The 16,736-nt window shown below is 36.0% G+C and overlaps 1 protein-coding gene across 1 annotated transcript in view; it reads right to left on the bottom strand.

Moving 5' to 3' along the window:
• Positions 1–4,127: 4,127 nt before the first annotated feature.
• The window catches only part of LOC136835017 (guided entry of tail-anchored proteins factor 1-like), a 32,314-nt gene continuing 19,705 nt past the window's right edge, over positions 4,128–16,736 (bottom strand). Inside the window, exons 4-5 of the mRNA XM_067098053.1 lie at positions 12,768–12,955; positions 4,128–6,600 (exon numbers count right to left, since the gene is read on the bottom strand). Coding sequence (XP_066954154.1) covers positions 6,445–6,600; positions 12,768–12,955 — 344 coding nt within the window. The 3' untranslated portion in view covers positions 4,128–6,444. The remainder of the gene's footprint in view (positions 6,601–12,767; positions 12,956–16,736) is intronic.

Below are 16,736 nucleotides of genomic sequence, written 5' to 3'. Positions count from 1 at the left end.
CATGGTATGAAAATGAAAGTATATCTAAGATATCTGTCAATTTGGGGATACAACTTTAATAGGAATATTAGAAATGAGATGTCAGGACAAAGTAAGAAGTGTTATCATAAGGAGACATTATGGAAGTTTTCTCATAGATGAGATACCGATGAAAGAGAAATGGAGATGGCTTGAACATGACATCTGCACTACCCCTGGTGGAATAGTGCTTAACAATGTCAGCTGGGTTATTGTGGGCACCAAAAGAGTTGAAAATACCCAGGACTATTTGCATGAGGAATATGAGATGGGAGGCTGGAAATGAGCAGAGATTTGCAAAAGTGAAAGCACAGTAAAGACATGAATAACAAAATTTCACAGGGTCCTTTACCACATGCAAAATGGGGGTGATATTAAGATTATAAAAAACTTATATATGGAATGGAAGAAGTTGATTTGTAAAGGATTTAGGAGTAAATTTAATGGGTAAGGGTACAATGAAGAAAGGTGAATTACAGAACAGGTGAAGCAGGGAAGGCAGCAGTGTGTCTGCAATAGATCTGGAAGATAATTGGAGGTGTCTTTGACAAACAGAGGCAGAGGATGTATTAAGGGATTTTGACAAAGGAAAAATCTATTTATCATAATAAAAAGGCTGAAACTCTTAAGATAAATTGTTTGTGTGGCCTATATGGTGTAAGAACAACTAAAAGGGAAATTAATGTAGACTTACTTAGAAAAAGTGGTAAAAGGTTAGCACAGGTGAGAGGATGAATCAGAGTGTTTTGGGATGGTAAGCATAGGCAAGGAAGACTAAAGGTTGTCACTTCTGGTGAGAAGTTTAACACTGGTGTAAGTGTATGGAGAAAGGAGAGAAAGACCTAGAAAGTGCTGGATATATGACATAGAAGAGGTAGTTGTAAGGAAGGGCCTAATACCAAACAAGCACAAGAGTGCAAGAAAATTTTTGGTGAATGGTGCAGTGTGAGTAAGTGGGGTTATATACTGCTGATGAGCCTTCTGTGTAGAAAAAAAGAAGTGAATAATATTGTGACAGTTTACTGCTTTGAAGGTTCATCCATGGTTCAGCAGTGAAGAAAAAAAAATATATATATATGAAAAAATTTTCTTAAAATTGCTGATATTCTTCTAATTTATGAGAAACGTTTCAGCATGCAACAGCCATTATGCAAACAAAACCATCTCTGCATTACCCTGGCAGAGGGATGGCTTCAACTTGACTCTAGTTTGGGTGCAGTGCTTTGTGAAAAGAATGATGAAACCTTTAACCAATTACTCTTGCACACTGAGGTAAAGTGGCTTTCTAGGGGTCAGAGCTTGCAAAGACTTGTAGACTTATACGAATCAACTGTAGAGTTTCTACCAAATGTAGACCCATCATTTACGTGAAGAGTTAAGTAGTAAAAATGTTCGGTTTTATTTATTGGTAGAGAAACATCTGCAGCTGGACAATTCTACTGGGCTTTCAAGACAAACTATGCTTGTTTGGAGCTTCATTGGCACATAGAGATTTTCAGCATTTTTTTTAACTCACAACAGTTGGGAGAGTGACAACATTTTGGATGGTAACATAGAAACATACAGGGGTGTCATTTAAGGGGGGCAACTGCCCCCACGCCCCAAGAGTCAAGTTGCACCCCCCAAGCCTCAACTTGCCCCCTCACCCCTCCAAGCCCCAAGAAGTAACAGCAGCTGCTTTTCCATTATTCCTACCAAAATTCAAATGTGTCATCACATTAAGTTATATCTATCTGTGTTTTCCGTGTTAAAACATGTAAATAACTACCTGCGAACAACAACTGGGGATGACCGGCTATCTTACTTGTTGTTGATGGCCATAGAAAAACATATGGTTAAGTCATTTGATTTGGGAGAGCTAGTGGATGATTTTGCTCGCATGAGACACTGTCTGTACCCATTGGTATAATTCTATATAGGAATGTAATTAAAAAATCTTATATTATTCTATTTTGATTTTGGTACTCAAATTATCAACATTATTACTTTTATATTATTCTATTTTCATTATGGTATTCAAATTATCAACATTATTTCTTTTTATTTCATAACCATAATATAAATTCCATTACACTAATGATGCAGTTGTTTCATAATTTTAATTAATGCCTGGCATTGCCAGCCGATGGCACTATAATTTGATTTATAAAGTATATTTTCATTAAAATGTAAAAACAAAAGTCATGTTTTCTTTTTAAATGTGCAATCATAAATATATGAAATTTCTCAGAAATATTATGCTTCTTGATACTTGTCTGTCTACTAGCTACCAGTGATGAGATAAATAAACAGTAGTGGGAGTATATAATTTTTGCTGAAATACCTTACTCATGTGGTTTCAAAAAGCACATAAAATAGCTCAAAATCAAAAAACCCCCAGCTGATTACCGTCTTTGCCCCCCCCAACAAAAATCTGAAATGGCGCCCCTGCCTACACAAATTAATTTAAAGACTTTGAAGACCTGGAGCAAATGCACATAAGTCTGAAAGGATGCTTTCACTATCTAACTTGGAAATACAAAATGCAGACATTGACTAACAATTGCAGGAAGAATTCATTGACATGACTATGGATCTCTAACCAAGTGTATTGTTCAGACGGAAAAGCATCAGAGTTTTGAAGTAACGAAAATGTTGAACACCCTTAGCTTTGTTCACTAGTCAAGTTCAAATATAGTTGACAGTACTTTTAGTCATGCAAATGCAAGTAGAGGGCAGACTAAACCTGGAAGAGCATGGCAACCTATGGCTATAACTCACTTATCTCCATCCCAACATTAATGACCTTGCTGAAGCCTATCAGGTGCATCCTCTCCGTTGGGACTTTTGACATTGGGAATCTTTATAGGGCAGGGTCCGTGATTGTGACAATCTCACCCTTTACCATATACGACTCCATTTCTTTTGCTCGCTCTGGTAGGTAGTAACCCCAGCTTTACATTTAGCTTTTCTGGTATCTAGCAAAGGAATTACCTAAAATAAGTGCTGAATGGATTATTTCTTGTTGGTGACACGGGTGCCTCCTCAGAAATAGATTTTTCCTTTGTCAAAATCCTTTTTATAACTACTTATTCCCTTTAAGTATACTACAATTACTACTACTAACCATATAATTCCTCATATTAATTTTATCATAATATGTATGTATTACGTTTCTTTCTCATAACATTATTTTCATTTGAATGTTTGGGAGTTGACAAATAATTTGAATCATTATGGGATTGATAAGCTAAAGAATTTTGGAACCCTTGCTCTAGATAAAAGAAAAAATTATCAGAATAATTATTTAAGATAGGCGCAACAAGATATACGCAAAAAAGAGATGAGAGAAGAATGTACATTTTCCTTCAGTACACAGACATGCTGTACTACTAATCACATTTAACTTTTTTCCCTTAGGGCAAATATATATTTCTATTAATGATGTAAATTCATATTTGGCATGTGATCTAGCACTAATCCCAGTCATTAAAGCTTTTTTCTCTCTTAACTTGACAGGGCTGTTAAGGTTCATTTTTTTTTACCATCATCCCTCCCTTGCATATAAGGACCATTTTACTCACTGCTTCATTGTGTTTAAGAAATGGCTTCTAAAATGGGATCTCATATCACCCAGGAGGATGCTTGTTCCTGCATTTAACTCTGTGGGAATCTGTGGAATGAAATATAAAATTTAGGCCAAAGGCCAAGTGCCGTGACCTATGAGGTCACTGACTCATTCAGTGCTGAAAGGGAAACAAACTAAACATTTTTTCAAAGGTTTAACAGGAGGAAAACCTAGCAGTTGAACCATGAAACACCTATTAGAAATGGATAAAAAGTAAGATGGAAGAAAGAGAATATGAATGGAGGCACAGTAAATGGAATGAAAGGGTTGCAGCTAGGAGCTGAAGGGACTCTGCAGAGAACCTTAATTAATGCCTACAGGAGCTGTGGGAATCTGTAATCCTAAAGTTGCACAGTTCTATGACAAATTCCCCCTCTGCTGCTCGGATTTGGAATTTTTCATTTTTCATGTAAGGACCAGTTGACACTCTTTACAGTGTGGTCTGCAAGGACATACAAGTTTGCAGAATGAATGTTGTTTGATTTGAATGACACCCACAAAAGAAATGTTAAGTTATATATTTCTTTTCATTAACAGAAAGAAATCTTTTAATTCATAAACCATAAAAAATCACTACAATAAATATGGACTGTAATCACACAAGGGAGCAAGCACATATCACATAAAAGACTGAGTATAGACTTCATGTGGCACACCCGCATGACATATGACCTATCTTACATGCAGCCAATACTATCCTACAGCAAGCAAAGCTGTATTCAAATTCTAAAGTTTCCACAAGCTACCAAACAATGATGAATATATGGAAGAACAACATTTGTAATATATAAAACATAATAAGAAGCCCCGTAATGCATTTAACAAAGCTAATAAAAAACAAACAATGACTGAAAACAATGATAGGACTATTCCTTCTAGAAAAAAATCATTACTGTCTGGATTAAAGCCAAATTTGGAGACTGAAGTTAACAAACAGCTGGCACATAGCTGCAAAAGTTTATTTGTTCCATAATTTTGCACTTAGGGAAAAACTAAAAACACTACCAGCTCACTATAAACACTAAGAAGAGTCAACACTTGCTTTCTGAGCAAGGTTTTGAGGTTTATAAAAAAGGGGAAATCTTTCAAGTGTACCAAAAACATATTATTATTCTTGAAAATTTAAAGGGTAAGCACAATGTACCTAGGTGCTTTGCATTTTCAGGAACGTTGTACCTTAGGAAATACATGGACATCATCAAAACATCTGATGTCAAGTTTTTCATTTAACATATTCCACGCAGTCTATGGTTATCTACAACAGAAGCACATACCTGCATCATCTGTCAGTGTGACATCTTTGGAATTTCCAGTTGCCTAGGAATCTTTGATAAAAATCCATACCTTCAAACTCAGACTAATATATTACAGTTATTGAATCTTTGTGAATGTTTTGCTATTCATTCAAGACAATCTTAATTCACTACACAGATTCCTTTCTTACGTTCACCAGCCTTAACTTAATTTGTATTTACAGAATTTTACTGTAAATCTCTATACAGGATGTTTTCTCAACATTTTAATACTGTTTTAATACAGTATGTAATCAAATATATTAAATCATTCATAAAAACTTCAATTTAATGTTTACTGTATTTTTAACTTGGTTTCTACTTTTAACTTGTTATAATGAATGAAGGCTGCAGCACATCCAGTTCTCATACACTATGAAAAGAAATCTTAAGTTGCAATGTAGCACATTTTTCAAGAACAGAGTAGCATTTCATACTTCAATTGCCTTTAGTATCATGGAGTGAGGTCATCAATTTCCAGGTGTACTGTGAGGTATATTTCCATCAGATGACACTGTCAAACCCACTTCTTACATTTTTAATTCAAATTTATAGTAGTTAGAAGATCTATCTAAATCCTCTTGATTTACTGGTTTCAATTTCATAAAATATCTATGTAAAAACTGAATTTACAAATTCATAAAAGAGATGTGCTTACCCTTTAAGATGCTGACAATAATACTTATTACAAAACATACAATACAGCACTTACAGGTTACTATTAATGTCAAGATATAACTGAGGACTAAACTGTTGTACTGTATTATCACAATGCTGTTCAACCAGTCGCTACATAAAATTTCTACAATAAAAAGGATGGGATAAAGGATTTGTTCTTAAATGAATGGCAAAAATGGATCAAGGAGAGTTAAAGAAGTTGGATAGTGAAGTGGAAAGAAACAGAAGAGTAAAACAGAAAGCAATATACCTGCAATTCCAGGAAACATTATTTGTACTGCTGAATTGTGGAGAAAAACAAAAACTTGAAAACTGAATGAAATTAGAATCAAATGAAAAATTAAAATAAAATAGAAACACCAGGAAGGGAAAATAAATGGTAAAATAATAAAAAGGAAAACTTACAGTAACCATCAAAAGACAGTGTCATATGCCAGCCCTTACTACACAAATATGAAAAAAAATTTATTTACATGAATAAAATACTGTACAAACAAAAGATTCCCTATAAAAATGATGATGAAGGAAGGAATGAATGAACATGAAATAAGAAATACGGATTTCCAAAAGGCAGCAAGCAGTGATTCTGGGAGAGTTTCAGCATGATGCTGCTGACGCTACCAAGTCACAGTAAAGTTAGGGTGATGAGGGAGATGCGTATATGGGATCTTTTGTTCTGGAAACATGTTCAGTGTGACTTTCCTACATAAGAAACATGGTTTTCTAAAGCTAATCAACAATGATGACTGCATAAGTACAGATTTTCCTTCTCCGATTTTCAAAAAGAAGAAAAGAACAGACAAAGTATAAAATTTTCATGATGACCCCACACCGGTCTTATTCTATTGCTCAGTCAAGTGGCGGAGCTACTGGAGTTCCTGTGGCCACTTGAGGAACTGTTTGACCTTGAGGAAGATTTGTGGTTTTCTGCACAGTAGAACCAATACTCTTGCTTATCCTGTAGCACACAGCCCTTATGATTCCCATCCATACCACTACACTGATCTGTAAGCAAATGACTACATGTTAATAGCCATTTAGTAGCCATGCGACTCCATTTGCAACACAAATTCAAAATTATTTTCTTATGGAAGGACTTTACCTTCATCAACTTGGACTTCTGTCTAGTTGGACAAAATCTGCAATGGGGCTGATTTTTCAGGTAGCTCATTACAAAATAATTGGAAAGGTGGAAACTTGCATAAAAAATATATAAACATTAAATAATTCAAAACTCAACAATATTTATTTAAAAAGCCATCCAAAATTTAAGAAAATGATAACAAAACAAAATACAGGCAGTTCTCGGTTATCGGCGCGGATTCTGTTCTGAGGAAGTGATGATAACCGAAAATCACCACTAACCGAAAATCAGCGATTTTCGCGCTTTTTCAGTGAATTTCGGGGCTTATTAGCGCCAAAAAGTGCCGATTTTCGGTTATCGCCACCTCTGTTAAGTATGTATCAGCGCCGATAAGCGGAAATCAGTGATTTTCAGCACGAAAAAATGTAGATTTTTGTCGCTAGACAAGCGCCGTAAAACCGGATCGCCGTTAACCGAGCCCGCCATTAACAGGGGACTGCCTGTATAGGGCCTCAGCTTCAAATGGGCAACATGGCACACTAGAAAACGAGTTCTAAAGTTAAAAACTTGAAGTACAATCTAAAATATCATGCATACCACCTCAGGAACAATATTACTGCAATGTTAAGATAATACAGACATATAATACAAACAAATAAAAACTCCTTAAGTTGCTTATCACCTCTGTATTACTTAAAACATCCCACAGCATCCACAGAAAGAGGTGAAATAAAAGACTTTTTTTCATGGCAAATCAATTACTCTACTGCACTTGAAATTAGCCATTTTTTGGTCAAAATGAAATCCCAGATGTTTCAATCCCCTTACAAGGTATTCCAGTAGTAGTCACATGGTAGTAAATTGCACGCATGGGTAGATCCTCAGTTAGCCGAGTATACTGCTGGTCTCCTCTGGTATGAGTAGCTCTGCCTGACAGCACATGTAGCTCACTCAAACAACTCAAAGATATGAAGGCTAGCAGAAAAGCAGCTTTCAAAATTAACTGCTGAAGGGATGACTCTTGAAGTGGCTCATAGGGCATCATGGTAAGACTAAGGAGATTTAAAGAGAGATCAAACTTTGGAGGCTGGTTTAACCTGAGGACACTCCTCCAAGTGGTGGGAGAGGCTTTAATGCCACAGTACTCTTGAACTTGTAAGAGGGCTGCATGTAACTGTTTTACTATAGAGCCCAACAACTTCTGGCAATGCAAATGCAAGAAGTATGCCATCAATAGAACAAAAGTACTAATCAGGATGGTGTCCCTCTCACTGAACTATAAAACCTGTTCCATTTGATACAGGATGATGATAGAGATCTGGCAAGAATGGGTGATGGTTGCTGCTGCAATATCTGAAAAGCCCAGACCTCTGCAACCTTGCTTGATAATGATCAACCCCACAGTTGAAGTTACTCCTCTAAACAGTATAAGATGAAGGTTTGTATACTTCATCAGAACAAATACATTCTTTATGATCTGAGATTCATGATAATGGCCATCACTGACCACAATTTTTTTTTATTACAAAAAGTGAACTTAGACTAGTATGCTGCAGGTCCATGTTGATCTTGTGTGCCACTTCAGTTATGCAACTGGCCCTTGCCACAAACAGTGTAGGACTGCATAACTGAAAGGATACATATACAATCTTACTGATCACAATACATACCAACCCTTGGATGATAGGTATTGTAATTCTTGAAGCTTCAAAAATGTTTGATCTGTCGTTCATGTGAATTCTGGAGTGAATACTGTGACTGTGAGGCTGTATTCAAGTCCACTGAAGGCTAAGAAACGGTCTGCCAAGCATAGTGCAAGAGTGGTGCAGGTGCTGAAGCTGAATAAAATAAACAACAACTTGGTTCTTGTAGTGAAACTGAACGCTGCAAGGCATAGTCAAAAGAAACAGGTTGCCAATAGAATTTCTAAGGCACTGAGCCTGACCGATCGACCATACCTATAATCAGATGTCATCAAAGCAGGTGGCTCTGGCTTATGACGACAAAACTGTAGAATTCCAAGGTGAGAGGGAGAGAAGACTTTATGCAAATGACCCACATTTGGAAGATTGTAGTGAATATACAGTACAGTAATACCTCGATCTCACACACTGCGAATCGCGCAGATTCACATACACACAAACTTTTCATTAGAATCTAACTAATTGGCAAACGCAATTTTTTCGCAGACGCGACATTTGCAAAATCCTTGAGGAACCATGCAGAAGTAGTTATGTTTAATTTTTTAAGTAATTTATAAGTTTTCATGCTTTTATATGTTAAAATGGCATGAAAAAAATGTATTATTTTTATTTTTTTACATAAATACTGTATGACACTAGCATACTTTACAAAATCAATCAAAATCACAAAACAGCTGTCGATGTAAACACTCTCTCTCTCTTCCTGTCTTTCTCTCTAGGTATTTTAATATTAGCTTTGACTATGAGTTGTATTTTTGTTCTCTCTCTCTCTCTCTCTTTCTCTCTCTATCACTGAGGTAAGAGAGAGATTTTTTACACATTTGTAACATGTATGTTTATTTGTTTTGTAAACTGTAGTATTATAGATAAACGTGAAGTTACTTTGTTATTAATTTTCTCATATTTCCCATGCTATAATTACAACTTTTTGTATTTATATAGTAAATTATTTAAAACTTTAAAAGAATAAAATAGATTGCGAGTCTTTTCTCTGATGATTAGAGAGGGTGTGTAACCTAAACTGTCAATTATCTTGACATGTTGACATACTGACTGCGAAGGGTAAACAACGTTGCCCACTGATGGTCAGAAGGACATTGAAAAATCTCTCTCTCTTTCCTTCATAAATCATGAATTTTCATCTTTTGATATTTAACGTTAGAATAACTTTCTCTCTCTTTTTCCAAAAATATTCTCTCTTTCTCTGTCAAAATCATGAACAATTTCTCTCTCTCTCTCTCTCTCTCTCTCTGTACTGTAATGAAACATGGATGACAGTACGGTATTAAGCTAACTTTTAAATGAAATTAAAGTGCTTTGGGAGTATGATTTTGTAATATTTAGGGTGTAAACTCTACAAAAAAGCATTTACTGTATGTATTAGCATTTTTAGTGACCATACCAAACTTACGCGAATCGTCACCTTACATGAGGGGTTCTGGAACCTAACCTACTGTAGTACATTCTGAATATTACTATTCAAGGTCTGGCACCATTCCAAAAGCGGTCCTCTTTGTCTTCTCAATAGTCATATGCTCTCTCCCTATGGAAGTGGCTTTGTACCTCACTACCTGGTGTGTCCTGATTTTCTATTCACTGAGATCAAGGCTAGTCTTTGTTGGTTCTCCCATCAAGAGAGATTTAAGATCAAGCTCACTATCCCCTCTGCCCCTTTCCAGGTAGCTTACTATCTTTGAGGTTTTTGAAGAACAGGAATCCATCAGTGTGAAGCCTTGGGTTTTTGAAGATCTTTGCTTTAGCATCATCATGTTTTTCCCCAGTGCAGAGTCTCCTCCATAGTCTTGTCGGTTTGCCTGCATTTCTTATTTGGCTATTGCGTAAGGAGATGGTTCATTGGTTGCAATGTGGCCTCTGTGCTGTCAGATGTCTCGTTAAGGAGGTTTTGTTAGGGTCACTGAGATCCTTACAGCTTTTCCCATGTTCCAGGATTGTTGAGAGAAAAACTTGCCATTAACTTCATCTACTGGTCCTTCAACTACAGTATACGTTTTCATTTAGGAACAGTTGTGTCTGTATGGATATCTGTTCAACAGGGGTCATTATTGTTTCTGTTGACCAGAGAAATGTGTTCTCCTCGGTCCTTTTACCCATGCAAGTTCCGCCAGCCAAGTGACAATCCATGGGTATGCTTTTCAGAATAAGTCTGACACATCATTATCCTTCCTGTCATTTCTCCTGAGACAGTTTTGCACCACTTCTCACTTTGCTCCCTGCAGATTCAGATGGATTCTGGCTGAGAAGTTGCCTCAATTCCTCCTACCATTGTGATCCTAGATGGGTAACCTTTTCTATGTGATCTCCACTGATGGCGAATTATTGGACTCTAGTGCAAGGAGTCTCTCAGTTCCAGATCTCTCCATGCCTTCAATCACTCCAATGTTGGGACAAAAAGCCCACCTGGTGAGTACTCAGTTCCCAAGACCAAGTTTAGGTTTCTCTGACCCAATGATGGTCTTTTTGGTCTTTCCTTCTTGAATTGGCGACTGCCTCATCAATAAGTTGAGAATGGTGGCGTTACCTTTGTCTCTCCCTTTAATTCCAGAAGGGTAAGGACTGGATTTGCTCTATGTGCTGGCAGTGGGGATTTTAGCTTCTATGGAGAGTTTTTTGCCTCGGTTGTTTTGTGGTCTTACTATTTAAGATTGACTCCTATGTAGGTGTTTTCAAGTTTTCCAATTGGGATAGTCTCTTTCCTTGGACATCTGTGACTTGGTTATAGATTTGGAGAACTCCCTTCAGATCTGTTGCCAATTCACTGAGTGTTGAGCTTCCTCCGTGTTGTCTTGTCATTGGCCATGGCAGCTCAAACAGAGGATGTCATGCTTCAGCTTGGTCTGGCCACGACACCTACAGCTTTACCATTCCCTAAGTTAAAGCAGCTCCCATTGAGTTTTTGAGCTCTGTCCAACATCAGCAAAATTCTGTATTTTGGGGGGATGTTTAGTGTTAAATGAGTGTTCATTAAACACTTCTATGCTGCTGTGCTACACTATTCTTATTTCTATGGATTCTATATGTTTTACTGACTTTGTGTAGTATGTTTGCATAAAGTAGCCAAGGTTAGGCTAGGATTTTTGGGTAGTCTATCACAGAACAGAATATTTACTGCATATTATTCACTCCTGAAGAAATTTCTATTCCTTAAAGACCTACTTTTGAAAATGAAAGATGGTTTACTGACTTTAACTTCACCCTTAATTATCAATCCATCATCATATATTGAGGATTATGGTGAATGTTAAATAAATTAAATTAAGCTTTACAATATAAGGGTAGTGAATATACAAAAGGAATCTAAGTAGCTATACAGTTTAAGAATTCTTTCAATGGTTGGCAAAACATTAATTAAAATGTAGTGATTACTATTATAGATGTGTTAAAAGTTAAATATATTTTTATAATATTGTACAGTAAAATGTTATTAACATAAAACTACACCTTAACGGATGAACAAAGTTTTTTTATGGTAATCTAAAATCTCAAGCATAGTATTAGACTAGCCAAAAATTAAGAATGCAACCATGTCAATATATGATGAGTAAATGCCATCAAATGAACTGGTGTTTTGTTCACGATAAGCCATGTTACTTTTTTAGCTTGTTTTTTAAGGAACGCTGCTGTGACATCACAATGACAGATGGTGATATGAATTTTTTTAGCAGATGACAGACAATTTTACACAAAAATATAAATAAAACAAAACTACAATAAAAAGTGTTTAGTCAGTTGATATATATTTCTCAATGTACAACAGTTTTAAAAATGCAACTTAACCTTCAGGGTGGGTAAAAACAAGGCTTGCAATTTATGTAAACATCTGAATGCCAGCCAACACTTAAATGTCCTAGAAAATCCTATATCTTATTCTTCCTCTAAACAGTACACTAAAACACAGACTTTGAAAGTTATGAAAACAGCACTAAGCACTGTTTCAACAGACCCAAAGAACAGTTATTTTTGCAAGAGAGAGAGAAGAGGAGAAGTGGTATATCTTATCAAAGAAAGATAAAAGGATTGAAAAAGCACTGTACTATACAATTCTGTACAAAACATCCACTATTCAGCTAACGAGATGACCTGTAAGGATAATTTTCTTTATTCTGCCCAATTATTTTTTTATGAATATGACGCATGCTAAAATAAATGTAGCTCCTTTACATTGTACATGCTTTCCCTTCAACAGCAATGAGCTCAAAATAAGTATAATGGCCTTCAAAACATACAATACAGTGATGAATCCTAATAATCCACATTTGCACTTCGGTTTCCACGCCTCCAGAAAGATACTTCAACAATGCCTGTTAAAATCATCCCATAATTTATAAAGAAAATCCTGAGCTACAAAACAAAAACTATAAGCATACCTCTCCACTCTGGCAAGATGGGAATGCCAGCAAAGGTCCCAGAGGCCATACCAAATCATAGGGGAGAGCCACTACTGCATTTGACCGGTGCTCCCAAACTACCCATAAACACAATAGCGCGACGACTGCCCAGAGAACTCCAGTTATTCGTAAGCGAATATTCTGCTCTCCAATAAAGCGTTCCATCACTGTTAGGGGAAAATTAATATGTTCATAAGTGAGTACCAACCAAAAGTTTGTTTGTTTTTATTGCAAAATTGGGGAAGAGAACAATTACAATTATTTTGTTATCTAGGTATTTAATCAGCATTGAATGCTACCAGTAATGTAATGATAGTTCAGTGCAAGAATGAGCAAACTGAAAGAGACCATCATCAAACTTCCTAACTATTATACTGATCTTTGGTGCTGTGCTTTCTATGCTTCAAGAAAACCCCATTTACTTAGTTTCTGGCTATCTGAAAGTTAAATGCAGTCAGAACCAACATAAAAATAAAATATAAACTAAAAATTATTTACATTTACCATTATTATTATTATTATTATTATTATTACAACTGAGGAAAATAAAGGACAATCCCATTTTATAAAGTTCAACAAAACATACCCTTTTCTTGTGCGCAAATCTTGCTACATTGTTTCTAGGTTTCATGAGGACTAACAGAGAGAGAGAGAGAGAGAGAGAGAGAGAGAGAGAGAGAGAGAGAGAGAGAGAGAGAGAGAGAGAGAGAGAGAGAGAGAGAGAGAGAATAATCAAGTTACCCTATCACAGTAAATCAGAAGTCACCACAAATCTGGGATAATAAAGGAAGAGGAAAAAGAATGTACAAGTCATCAACTGTAACAATCACAATTTGGTATACATGGGAGACAGCATGAAATGTTGAAAAACATATCAGGGAGCATAAAACACCCATTAATGTTAATAACCAAAATGATGCAATAACCATGCATCATTAGTATTTCTACAAAAGAATGAATTTTAAGGATAGTAAACTTTTATATAGAAGCAATAAAGTACTGTAGTCTTGTGAAGGGGGGTCTTAAATAATTATACCGCCAGCACCTGGAAACATCTTTTAATGCTTTAGATAAGACCTTTTCCTACTTTACATAATATAAATGCCAGTCATGTTCTTATATAAACTACGCTCTCCAGATTTGTCACGGAAACTAATAACCTAAACTTATTCCTTAGACTGATGGAAAGACAAATACTTGACCATCACAACCCACACTAAGTATTAATTTCCCCACCTGAGCAGCATATGGGCAACACCACTGCAACTAACCAGAATGGTCAAGCAGACAATCGAGCAGCAGCCTAACAAAGTTGTCCTTGTAGAAATACTGAGCTAGTTTCCTTTTCTCTGACAATGAGGACTGTAGTCCTCATAAAGCTTAAGGATTTTAAGTGTATTTTTAACAATATACCAAGATTTACACAGAGAAAATAGGTCCTATTTTATACCAATTATTATTATTATTATTTTCATTATTAGGTCATTTTACCAGACCACTATGTTAAAAATCATAATTCTCACAGGTCTGGCCATAATATGTCTTCTATATAACAGGATAAACTGTAAATGAATACTCTGACTAAATTTCTTTAATCCATTTGTTCCCTGAACTTGCTATTCATTGCTGGACATAAACTTGAAACATGTTTAATTGTCAGAGATGACCTACATTCTTTGTATACAAGGGTTGGGTTACATGAGCTTTCACCAAATATTTATGGGTCAAACAAGTTGGACCATTCAAAGAATCCCACAATCCAATAATGGTTTGTTGTTTTAGGTAGTTACTACTGTATCGGATTCATTAATCCATGAAAACTCCCTTGTATTACTGAGGAAGCCAATCCTATGTGAGTTGAGCATTTAGGCTCTGTGGTCTGGTTAAACTTATAATGTTATTCAAGATGAAGAATTTCAGAGAAACTGAATAATCACAGCAGTTGTAGTCTTGGGTATTTCATAAGTATCTTTGGTTCCATGCATGAATACATGAGCTGGGATCCAGTATGTTTTCAGTATCTGCAACAGTTTCACATAATTTGTGGAATGAAAACAAAATTTCTTCCACGAGTGAACTCATAAGGAAACAGTTTTAAAGGGCTTCTATTGAACTTCTTGAGCCACTGAAAACTGCAACATTATTATAATTTTAACTCCCAAAATTTACTGCACACAATTCTGCTGTAAACACAGAAGTGATGTTTGGTAAGAAAACTTGACGTGTTTCATAGATACAGCATTAAATCCTACATCTGATAGAGATTTAAAAACACCAGTATAAATTCCTTTCCATCTTATATGTTCTACTGTGTGCTGTTCATATCACAAAGTAAAAGCAAAACTTCAAGATAAATAGTGAAAATGTGTGCATACATTTCCTTTCTTTACTGTCCAAGGGGCCAACAGTTCCTGCAATGTTGGAAATAATACCACTAAGAAGTCTCAATGAGTTGATTAGCTCTTTTTAGCAATGGAGAGACCATTAATGCAAATTTCTCTGATCAAATCATCTTCTGATGGAACCACTTGCTTGAATCTTTACTGTACTTCACATAATAACCAAGTCCTGATGCATGGAGAGTGGTGGTTCATTACATTAAATCTGTAATGAACTGGTTGCAGAAGATTTAAAAGCTCCCTAACATACTCTAAGCCCTTCAATATAGATTAGGCCAAGTGTCTTTAAAGTTGATTTAACATCCTTCATCTGTTATGGAGAAAACAGTTGCTTTACACATCAAAATTGATCAATCAGTATCTGTTGCAGTGTAAGAAAGTTTCCTAAGTTTAAAGAATTTTTTTTTTGCACAGGCTACATAATTTTTTCAATTCCAAAGAAGATCTAAAACTGAAGAAAAAATTTCACTGATTAGTAGATGGGGATAACTGTATCTCATTTTACAATAAACTAAAATTCACCAAGCTCTCATATCCCAATCTTTGTGTGCAGAGAATGTAGATAAACTCCAACAGTTAAACATGGTTTATGTGTCTGTCCCAACAGCAACCAGCAGTGAATATCAAGTTTTAGGAACACATGAAGTAAAGAAATTCAACCAGAGAATTCATCACATTCAGTTTATCCAGTTTCGTCAAGCCCTATGAGAATAAGGATTTTTAACTCGGTGACTTGGTTAAACTAGCTAGTTCTGACATCACGTGCCACCTGTAAACCTTTCATATGGTCATAAATGGTGGGGGCCACATAAATGAAACATACAAAATTAGCAGTTTATTATTCCTAGTTATCTAGTAAATTAACCTAAAATATATTTTAATGATAAAATAAAGTTTGTTCATACTTACCTGGCAGATATATATATAGCTGTATTCTCCGAATCCGACAGAATTTCAAAAACTTCGCGGCAATACGCCCAGTGTGGCAGGTGGTTATGCCCATTCCGCCGCTGGGAGGCAGGTATCGGGAACCATTCCCATTTTCTATTCAGATTTTCTAGTATCACTGTCTCCTGAGGGGAGTGTGGGTGGGCACTATGATTATATATCTGGCTAGGTAAGTATGGAACAAACTTATTTTATCATTAAAATATCATTTGTTCATGAGACTTACCTGTCAGATATATAGCTGGAATCCCACCATTGGAGGTGGAAGAGACAGAATAGGATTTAGGAAACAAATAAATGTAGGCGATTGACGCTTCTGGTTCCTACCTGTTAGCATAGCTGACTTCGTGGTTACTGTCACCCAAGCCTGTCGGCTTTTACCAGAGTGTCCAGCAAGGTAGTGACCTATATAGCTGGTGAGTTCTAGATGATCTGTCCACGGCATGACCACAAAGGACTAGATCATATGACCATACTGTAGAGGCAAAGGAGCAACGACTCAAACCACCTGACCAAGCCTATTTTAAGTCATTAAACCTAACATAGGTTAACGACAGACGCCCACCGTACAACCCAACAACCAAAAAAACACAAAAACAAG

Source organism: Macrobrachium rosenbergii, chromosome 54 (assembly GCF_040412425.1).
Source record: "Macrobrachium rosenbergii isolate ZJJX-2024 chromosome 54, ASM4041242v1, whole genome shotgun sequence".
In the NCBI taxonomy this organism is placed as follows: domain Eukaryota; kingdom Metazoa; phylum Arthropoda; class Malacostraca; order Decapoda; family Palaemonidae; genus Macrobrachium; species Macrobrachium rosenbergii.
The sequence above is the reverse complement of the archived record's forward strand: the minus strand, read 5'-3'. Positions and strand labels throughout refer to the sequence as shown.